General features: G+C 44.7%; 1 protein-coding gene across 1 annotated transcript in view; it reads left to right on the top strand.

The window, feature by feature from the left end:
- Positions 1–666: 666 nt before the first annotated feature.
- Positions 667–11,080, top strand: part of LOC126543105 (uncharacterized) — an 84,297-nt gene continuing 73,883 nt past the window's right edge. Inside the window, exons 1-2 of the mRNA XM_055062235.2 lie at positions 667–1,517; positions 2,253–2,425. Coding sequence (XP_054918210.1) covers positions 1,418–1,517; positions 2,253–2,425 — 273 coding nt within the window. The 5' untranslated portion in view covers positions 667–1,417. The remainder of the gene's footprint in view (positions 1,518–2,252; positions 2,426–11,080) is intronic.

Below are 11,080 nucleotides of genomic sequence, written 5' to 3'. Positions count from 1 at the left end.
ACATTCATAACCTTATAGGATCACCCCCAACGATAGAAAGCAAAGCAAGTGGTTGCCTTTTTTTCTAGTCACGGATGAAATATGGTATGATAAAGTTTGACTACATGAAACGCTTCATACGTGCTTTTTTGCTCTACTGAGTTCAAGGTTCCGTTATCCAAACCATCATATTGAGTTGTCACTACCTGTGACGTAGTTAGGATTCGTGGGCTGGTGCACTGTAGGATTGGCGTGCAGCTACACCAACTCATTGAATTCTTCGCTTTTTTGGCGTATCCCATAGCCTTTCGCCAGCATTTGACTTACTCATGTTGTAGTGAGACAAGAATCACGGAATTTCATGCAAGAAAAAAAAATGTCGAATATATCCAGGAAGTGACAGCAATTGGTAGTTTTCATTTTTGCGTCGTAGAAAGAAATATGTGATCGACATTAAGTGAACCAAAACATTTTCACCCCTTATGAGAGGTCAGAGTTCAATAAGAGAAGCGGACGACCCACTACTCCCCGTCGGTCTCTTACGATCCCAGCTCCAACGCGCAAATATATGTTACTCACGGACGCAAGGAATCTCACTGACACGCCTTTCCATTCTTCTTTTTCCCGAGATCCTTGTTCGGACTAAGAACATCTAATAAGAATGGTGAAAGTACGGGTTACGCAGTAAATTATTTGCTTTAAAGGCAAACAGCTTCCTCAGTTTCATTTGCCGCTTTTCGTAGTTGTTGGTGACAAGTTTAACTGTTACCGTCGACGCAAGGGCAATGATGCAAATGGCTTGCGGCCGAGTGGTGCTCTTCGTCGAACTCCAGCAATTACAGCTTTTTTCAGGCAAACTTGCCGTCCACCTATACTATATACCTGCAGATGTGCTGGTTAACGTCTCTGATTTCTGCAGGATTACGCCAATGAAACAAGAATTGCTGAATGCCCAATGAAACAAAATCTTCTCTTCATAGCTATGCAAGACAGGGGTCATACGAGTGGTCTGGCACACATATATATTAAAAAAAAAGAAAGAAAAGGGGGCGACCGCGCCAGCGTAAAATGCAAGTAAAACACGCAACCAAAAACGCGTATAAGGAGATCTACAAATTTTCAGATATTACGGAGAAACACTTAAATTTCACTTAGGGAGAAGGCCTGCTGTAAGTCGTTTCGACCCACCGCATGCGTCAAGCAGAGATATGCCCTCTGCTGTTCGTGACGTACGTGGGGAGGCATATTTTGTAAGCAGACACAGTTGAATACCCAATACATATACGAAAAGTGCACTTCGGCACCATTTAAAGGGCCCGATGTACGAATACGGCGAAACATTTCAGAGCTCTTAAATATCAATGAAATAGCATGTGCCGCTAGATGACAAGCCCGCTTAGATATCACCTTGCTACTTCTATGTTCCGCCGGCACTCAAATGGTGCTCATATTCCTGTCTATACAACGGAGCATGACGATTGTATTACAATTATTACTTCATATTTTTCTGCATCCCCGTGAAACGGAATGTGCGACACGTGAGTATAAATTAGGCGCTGGGCTTTAAATCTCCTATATGCAATTTAACTTACTTTCATGATTAGTTGAGGGACTGAAGCATCGTCTGCATATCCTCGCATTTTCACGCCGTTCGGGTGCCGAGGTGTTGACCTCGGCATTCTTTTTCATGAAATATTGGTCTTTTTGAACCAAAGCTAGTTACGAAATAAATGGTTTCAATATATTTTGTATACGGTTATGTCATATCATAAACCCAGTATTAAATGCCTATGTTACGGCGTGCGCCAGCAGAAGTGTAAATAAGTACTCGCTTGTCCAACATATATTCTATTTATACGGGTATATAATAATTTTCTGTCTCTTTTTTAACCCCTACCAATAAAAATTATCAGTCACACTGAAACTAGCATCCAGTAATTTGGTATGAGCAAGTAAATACGCGGTGCTGATAATGTATGAGTGCGCATAGATTCAACACAAAATTTGCAGTGTATTAAAACGCTGAATTTTTCTCATTGGCCTTATTTGCATATGGTCTGCTTTAGGGAGAGAAGAGTTAAAATAACGGACAGTCTCATTGAGTCTCTGGTGACTGGTAATATGAAAGTAATAACGATATTCATACTGTTAGGGTATATGTATGCTATCAAAATTTTAAACTAGTTTTCAAGTTTATCGGTCGTATCTGTCTAATCCTTCCTGTTTGGTGCCGGACCCACATAGCCTTACCCTTCGCTATATTTTCTTTTCAGTTACTGGGCGAGAAAGCGTGGTATTTCCAAAGTTATTAGAAAGTCGGAGCGACAATGGAGCTAAGGTGCTGAGAATTAACGAAGATCTTACATTGACCCTAGAAAAGAGTTCTGTTTTAAGCAAGAACTTTCTCCTCAGAACTTACGAAGATCGCATCATGAAGCACACTTATGTAAGTTCAGGACGTTATTCTATGATATGATTTTGCAAATATCAGGGATTTCTCAACTTCTACCTTTCTTTACAGAACGAAATGGACAGAATTAAAACCGTATTCGGAACATAATTTAGAGCATAGCGATTGTTCCCGTCACAAACTCAACACATCTACAATTCTACTACCATAAAGAGCTGCAAAGCGAATGCGCCTTTGATTGTTCTTAGCTTTTCAGATTTCTAAATACTGGTATCCTCTTCACTAAATTCTTCATTGCTCATTGTTTTCCCGATGAATATCAGAAAATACTGCGACCAAATTCGCAAAGCATCCGACATTCCGATAGCCTAGCACCTGCTCTTACGAAATTTTTTGTTTAGCATAAGACGGTCTTTTGTGAGTACGGCCCCTGATTAAGAGAGTTCAGCATGCTTGGTGCTGCTCTCTATCCAGACCTCTTCTTAAGTTGCGTTTTAAAGCTGTAGAAAGGGGGATAACCGAGGGGCCCGATTTTTATTTCTCATATCATAAAAAGTCAAAAAACGCTGACACCAAGGACAATATAGGGGAAATTACTTGTGCTTATTAAATGAAATAAAGAAATGATAAATTAATGGACATGAAAGTGGATGAAAAATCAATTTGCCGCAGGTGGGGAACGATCCCACAACATTTGCATTTCGCGTGCCATGCTCTACCAATTGAGCTACCGCGGCATCGTTTCCCCATCCACTTTCTTGGGTATTTATGTGTCCTAGTAGCACCCTGGGAGTGTTAGCCAGCGCCACCACTCACAGACCTTGGCGGCGGACGTGGAACGTCCTTTCTGCCGCAGGCGTCACAAGAACGTGATCTTTTTGGGTGAAGGCAACTGGTCAATAAACCCACACATGCTACCTGAAGGCATCAATGTTGCCGGGTTCGAGACCCTCGATCGTTATGTAATAAACGAGAAGAAAGGGGGTGTTGTAGGTGTAGGTAAAAAGGCATCCAGCTTGCTACGAATAGCAACCAGTGTTTGTATCTCGGGAAGAATTAAACGCTCTCGTCCGTACGCTGAGGTGGCCAGTGCCGCACCCCGTAATAAAAATTACGTCATTGTTACTTGATGCATTGTATTCGAGGAGGAGGGCTAATGCTGGACCCATCCATTTTCTGAGTACCCTTTCAGAGGCTGAAAAAGAGCGGCAAGGATGACAAAGCAAGCGGGAGTTCCTTTCGTTCTTTTTGGCCTTTTATTGACTTATAACCCTTGTGATGGTATGGTATAGTAAAATGGTAGGTGCGGAGGAAAAGAAAGTGCAGCTAAAGGCGGCACAAGATTTGGTGGTGTGATGGTATGGTAACATTAGGACATTTGTACGCATAGAAAACACATGGGTAAATAAAGATCACTGATACAACCATCCATCCTGCAATGTTTACACGAGGATGATGAGTGTACCGATGGCTGAACGCATTTGATTCTCTGGAAGTCTGAATTTCGTGCTGCTTATGAGACGCCACGGTAAACGATTACAGCGGCCATCTAGCTGTAATGAAAAGACATGAATTGATGTTAAGAAAGCTCTGGACAGGACGGAGTCCTTCATAGCTAAGTTACATCAGAGCAGAAATTACTTCTCTTAAATGCAAGGTTCTACGCGGGCAAACGCATTTCGGCACCACAATTATGCCGAATAGCAGCCTAATTGAATTTCGCAAAGCTCGTGCTTATTGTCCCATAAGACTGAACTCATGAGCTTGATGTTATCCAGAGTGGCAGGAACACGGCTAATTCAAATGCCTGCTTCGCATTTGGTGCTGCATGCTCCTTTAAATTCACGTGCCTATGCCTCTTAGGTTGACCAATTTTACACATGTTAGGATGACTTGGATCACACGCGATCCAAACACAGTGCATGAACAAACGTTCAGCAATGCTCGTGTTCACTGTCTCGGTCTATAACATAGCAGCGTGTTTGGGCAAAATATAGCATACTGCCAGTGAACGGAATTCGTAGTTAACGCCAATTGCAAGCACACTTTATTGCCTGGCGCACTTTCTCACCCAAACAATGCTTCCGTAGTTTCGAAAGTACGCAAACGATCACGCCAGTTTCTTTTGTGCCAGGAAAGCAGTAGGTAAATTTTACCTGTTAGCTCTATTCTTCACTTTGTGAGCAAGGATGTGCAGATACGGAACGACTGGAGGCCGTCTATTTTCACGGCCGGCTTGAAATTTTTCTTACTCATATTTTTTTTCCAGAAAGTTTTAACTAATGAAACTATGGCAGAGTGAGAGTTTCTGGCTGCAGGTAGCCCCGTGATCTGATGAGTAAAGTTTTTTTGTGCATCACGTGACAAGAAATATTTTCTTTAACGCCACCGAAAGAAACGAGGAGGCTGTAACGTTCGTGGACATTTCATTGGGAGGTGATTCAAATTGCAATTTTTTTTTTCCCGTGATCGCTGACATTATGCGAAACAGATACGTCGCTCAGAGAAAGTCACGCTCAGGTCATAAGAACTGTGATTGGTCATATCAAGGAAGCACACGCGCCTGACTTTCTAAGCGACACATTTGCTGCGCTGTGCATACTGTCCACGCTCGCGAAGACTTTTGCCGTTTGACTTGCTTCAGGCTAAACTGGTCAATTTGCATGTAACGTCCGTGCATCTTGAGGCCGGGTCAGTGCGATCCTAATGTCGCGTGATGCATGAAAGTTTGATCGATCAGGCCACATGACTATGTTCTTCCGCGTACCGCTCGTCTGTTATCCTTATACTGGCTGAAAAATAAATAGAGGGTACGCAGAAAGTCACGCCGCGATTGTAAGAAAAAGAGGCTGCAAGTTGTCTCTCATGTGCACAATATGGCTCCAAGCCTGAAGAGGGTGTCTTAGTAGTAGGAAGTGCCCGTTGTTTTTTGAGCACCCGGAAGCTGGCTTGCTAACGTGTTTTGATAATGCAGAAGACTGTTCCTATGTGGAAAAACACGCAATGCCCTATGCTGCCAGCACAACTGGCAAATAATCCCCAAGTCTCGCTCACTTACGCTAAGATTCAAACAGCCTAACGGGCCACTATATTGTCGAGAGTGCAAGAGTGTTAGAAAAAACTTTAGTGCAAATGTCGGGCCATTTGGGCGGGGTGGGGCCATAAGCAACGCAGCCTAGGTAACGGCCTCGAGTCCTTGGACTCGGGCGGCTTCCTCGGCGTGCCGGACGGCCCACAGTTGATCACCGAGGCAGTGGCTGAGCAGGGCCTCCTCTCAACGCGCCCCTCGGTTCGAGACCGCCATTTCTACCCCGTTCGTCGGGGACTCCTGCTGCTCGCTACAAGAAAGCAAAATCTATCTACGAAGAAAAAGACTGCTGCACTTGCACTGTAACTCTTGCATGAGCAACTCCAGTCTTTCTACCATGCGCGTACTCGGAAAACGCAAACACACATTGACATGTGATGGAATGGAGGCATAGTAATTAAAAAAGTAACCAACACAGCATTTGAATTACCGATGCGTATGCGACCATGCACAGCAGTGAAAGTTAATCCTTTTGATATTATTTTTGAATATGCAGCTGTTTTGGCAATTTATTCGCTTTTTGATGTCAGGTGTAGGTGTGTAAACTTATTTGTGCTAGCTAGCACCTTTAAAAATAATCCGAAATATCCGCTTTAATCAAACTTCGGGGTGAGTGACATGCTCTCAGCTGCTTCTTTTTTTCTGTTGTTTCGCGTCTAGTACACCCTAACCAGCGATCCGCCTGAGTTACTCAAATGACAAGGCGGGCAGCTTCTGGGAGACCAAAGTGTTTGGATTCCGGGGGAAGTATGGTTGCAAAGCTGAAACTTAAAGGAATTGACGGAAGGGCACCATCACGAGTGGAGCCTGTGGCTTAATTTGACTCAACACGGGAAAACTTACCCGGCCCGGACACTGGGAGGTTTTACAGATTGAGAGCTCTTTCTTGATTCGGTGGACGGTGGTGCATGGCCATTCTTAGTTGGTGGAGCGATTTGTCTGGTTAATTCCGATAACGAACGAGACTCTAGCCTATTACATAGGCGCGGGGTTCCCAGCACCTTGCAACCTTCTTAGAGGGACAAGCGGCTCCTAGCTGCACGAAACAGACCAGTAACAGGTCTGTGATGCCCTTAGATGTCCGGGGCCGCACGCGCGCTACACTGAAGGAAGCAGCGTGTCTTTATCCCGGTCTGAAAAGACTGGGTAACCCATGGAACTACGAACAAATTATAATCCGCTTGATACTTGGTAGGCAATGTTGCGGAAGGTGAGCAAACAGTTCGGTAACAGAAATAAATTACTTCGCGCGGTATGTAGTGAAGGTGCCTTTTATCAACGTCTTCCACAAAATACCATCTAGATATGTTCAAAATAAAGCCTAAGAAAGAGTTAGAGGTAACGTAAGTAAGTCGGTTCATCGCGTTTGTCAGTGCTTCAGGCATGAATGAATTGCGCAGTACCTGGTGAGACGTGCAGATTAATTACTGCAAGGTACACCTACACATAAAGAGCGGGTGGCTCATGGACCATGACAAGGCTTACATGCGCAAAAAAGCAAAATTCATCCCAACGTGTAGGCTCCTCATTCACTATATTCCTTAGAAAGCGTAAAGGGTATTTGTTAAAAAAATTGACTTACAGAAGTTGAAAAGAGTACATGGAAATATATACTCTAACATATATTTTTAAATCTGCTAAAGTACACGGAAATCTTAAGGGTAACCTGCGTTGTTACTGTAAGGATTGCTGTAAGAATAGCCACGCTAAGGTTGGCATCAGTTGAACTAAAATTTACCCGACCCAATGTGTTCAGCTCGACGATTGCTGGAATGGTAAACTAAACTAGCTTATGGCGATCGTAGTGCTACTTGTACGAAGTGCAGCAGTTATTCACGAAAAACTTGTGGCAAAACCCTCCTCACGACAACTGTCGACGGCAATGCGTTAGCATTGAATCAATATACCAGCAATGTATATTGTCACCGCCAAAAAGAGTCTGAAAAATGCATCTGAATTCGTCTTTCTGCCATCGCGAACCCTGTCTGTGGCCTGCGAAGTGTATGGCGCGCCGGTTCGTGCGAGGCTGAGAAACACACAATTTGGCAAGCAGTCTCCTCTGTCGCGCTTCTTTCTGCACCCGCCGTGCCATCTGGTGGCATTGCCGAGGAGTCCGCGAATGGCCTTCAAGACGATAAGTTTGGCACGCCTGCATCTAAGAACGCTGAGAATTGTTCATACGCTTCGTTGAAAAGCACCACATACCTAGTACATTAGCGACACAGGCTGGTAAAGCAACGCATAGCTGATCGTGAGGAAGCCTTTCGACGTGGTTCAATTCCGTTCGGCATTGAAGAAATTAAAAGGATCTTTTTCGTGATTGTACAGCGGCCCATTTCTGGTTGCCGCAGTTCGCGGCAAATACGTTCTTTGAGAGCGGCTCACACATACTTACACATACCCAGTGACCCGATTTGGCATCAAAGTGCTTCATTGGAAAGCAACACAGACCGAGAGGCCCATCCATACCCAGTACTCCACGTCGGCGTCAAAGACTTTCTTCGCGAACACCGGTACCAACCCGGTCCCGCATGTCGGCTTGAAATAAGTTCGTTGAAGTGCGGCATGTAATTACACATTGCCTCATACTCAGTGACTCCAATGTCGCATTACGGGTCCGCATCTGACCAACTTGGAGTGCACGTAAGCATGGCCTATACGCGGACGACGTTACCACCTGGTCGCCCACAGCGTCAAGCGACGCAACGGAGAGTCGCTAGAAAGAAGCGGCACATGTGGTGAGCAACTATGCCAAGTCATGTGGCCTCAGCTCCGCCCCCGAACACTCGGAGCAACTCCTAGTCTCACCAGGAAGGAAGCACGCACCCGACTCGCCCACTATCAATGTGCAGTACACCATCGTACTGTCTCAAAACGTGAAGATACTGAGAATGTTTCTTTTTTCAGCCTCACCACACCAAGACAGTAAAAATCAACAAGCTGGAGAATACAACAGCCCATGTTACCCGCATGATCCGGCGAAAAGCAACCAAGAGAAGACTCATGCGGTAGGCGGACAGGTTTAAGCATGCAGAACTTAACGCGACGGAAATCAAGAAATTTGACACAAATATGAGAAAGGCTTATAAGCAAGTGACGGATCGCTTGATAAGTAAGTTCATAGAATGCCTGTTCCTGCTTGGTACTACACCCGCTGCTTGGAAGGCACAATATAGCCGAGGAGCTGATCGAGGCACATCCAGCGACATGGATGGTGGACACGGAAACGGGGAGGTCTATCCTCTCACACCTGGGGCTCTCTGCCCCACTGAGCCATCCACCGCCTCAGACTGTTAGCTTACGCTGTGCCATCGGGAGAAACATCACCGTGCCTTTCTTGCCTCCCAACATCCACCCAGTGCACCACTCGCAGCAAAGGGAGGCCCGGGCCGTAAACAAGAAATACTGGAATCGAACATCTATAGCATAGAATAATGCGGTGTCTCACCCCAGACGCGCATTCACAGCAGCCACCGTAATCAGGAACAAAGAACATTGGGGTAGCATTTCACTGCCCATAAACAATCTGCTTCAACCCGAGGAAGCAGCCATATTCCTCGCATTCTCCCAAGCAGAGGTCGAAGTAATAGTGTGCGACTCTAAACAGGAGTGTCACAGCTTCGCCAGTGGCAGAATTCACACCAACACGTTCAAAATCATCAATCAAGATCCGCCAACAAGACCACTCGCGGTAATCCTGGGCGTCAGCTCACCACGGTATTTATGGCAATGAGGGCACCAACCTCCTGGCTCGAGATTTGACCCACGAAGCCGACGCCTAGGAATCCGAGTCCGACCGCATGCACCCATTAGTCTCATACCAAGACATCACGGATTATAAGCTAACCCGCAGAACATACCCTTTCCCACACAAGTCACTAAGAGAGCAGGAGAGATTCCCCAGAGCTATACAAGTCAATTCATTCCCCCAACCAACCAGCAATCTTCTCATAGCCCTTACACACTTGTCTCCGTTGCGGAGGGCCAAGGCTTTAGGCATGCAGCAGGTGATTGCAGACAGGCACTACTAAACCCTCCAAACCCTTATCACACCAACGTGTTTTGGGAGAAAGCCTTCGTCAGTTCCGACCTCGAGCGAGGATGAGCAACGACTGATTGCGAGGGCCCAAGACGCGGCCCGTGCTCAAGGCATTCATGGAATAAGGGCGCCTCTCCGAAGCTACATTTACTTATGAAAGAGGTATATTCTCTCTCTCTGATAGTTGGTTTTAAACCCTGTTACCTTAGCACAGCAGCTCGAAGCGCGAGGTAATGACATAGGCAGGCGGGAATATGTTTAGGTACAAACATACATAGATCCCCATATATATGCATAAGTATACCCGGGAAGGTGCGCCAAGTACCCTACGAATCCTAACGCATTAATGTTTTCATTGAGAGTTGCTCATTTGATACGGTATCCCATGCTATTCCATGCAATAATATTCTTTTGCTTAAGTGCGTTAAATTGTTGAAGAAGTATTCTTACTGCGGGCAAAATTCAAGTGCTTAGCTTTCCTTCCTTTTTTATGCACTTGAAACAATTTCGGCGTTACCAACAGAATAGCGAAAAATGTTTTTCTCAATGAGAAGTAATGCGCAAAGGAGATGTAATACACTGGTCTCACCGTAAACCATCCATACTGTAAACTAACGTACACTAATGCACCATGATTACTTCCATTATAATGCTAACGGACACTGAAGCTAAGGAAAGCCTACAGGAAAGATTTGCGGTTTTATTTGGCACGTAGAAATAATGAGAAAAAGGAAATGAATGTCGACGAGAAGGTGACCGCTAGATATGGGAGCCATATCTACATCTTCGGCATTACGCGTGCGATGCTCTGGTAATTGCTCTTTGGAGGCGACAGTGCTGTCGGAAACTTTCTTGAATATTTGTGCAGGTCTACTATTGAAGTGGCCTTGGGAGTGACAGCCAGTGTCGCGTAGGGTAGAGGCAGCTGTTCAGGGTGTCACTCCCACCGTTCGCTAGTCATCTTTTAATTCGCATTCATTTACCATGTTTTTATTACTTTGAAGTTTTTCTGAAAACTTAAGTAATTCCCCCTAAGCTTTCCCTGGGATTACGTTCTCTATTAGACACATCTCAAATAAGTCCGTGTAAACCTCATCCATCAGCAAATGGGTCGAACGAAAAGTTATTTCACTTTCCTAGAAATAACAAAATACAGTGAACTCTCACTTGGGTGAATTTCAAGGGACCGAAGGAAATAGTTCACTTAACTGAAAGTTCACTAAACTGAATATTCATTAGATCAACATAAGACATGGCATACAGAGTCAAAAATTTAAAGTGCAATTCGTGGAGCAAAAGACATGGCATCCACAGTGTTAGAAATATGTGAAATGAAATTTGTACATATCAACAACTACAAGGTTCATAACAGTTATAATGCTGCTTTTCTCACTTAGAAAAAACTTGGTAATCTGCTTGTGCACTTGTACTTTTAGAGCACAGGAAGTAACAGAACTGCCCAAAGAGTCAATGTTTCTGTACACTTCTTCTGGCACAGCTTGCTGTTTAGACACAAAGTCTCTCAACTTTCCAATGTACTCTACAACGTCAGCTAGAGTTATAG

Source organism: Dermacentor andersoni, chromosome 10, assembly GCF_023375885.2.
Source record: "Dermacentor andersoni chromosome 10, qqDerAnde1_hic_scaffold, whole genome shotgun sequence".
NCBI lineage: Eukaryota > Metazoa > Arthropoda > Arachnida > Ixodida > Ixodidae > Dermacentor > Dermacentor andersoni.
The sequence above is the reverse complement of the archived record's forward strand: the minus strand, read 5'-3'. Positions and strand labels throughout refer to the sequence as shown.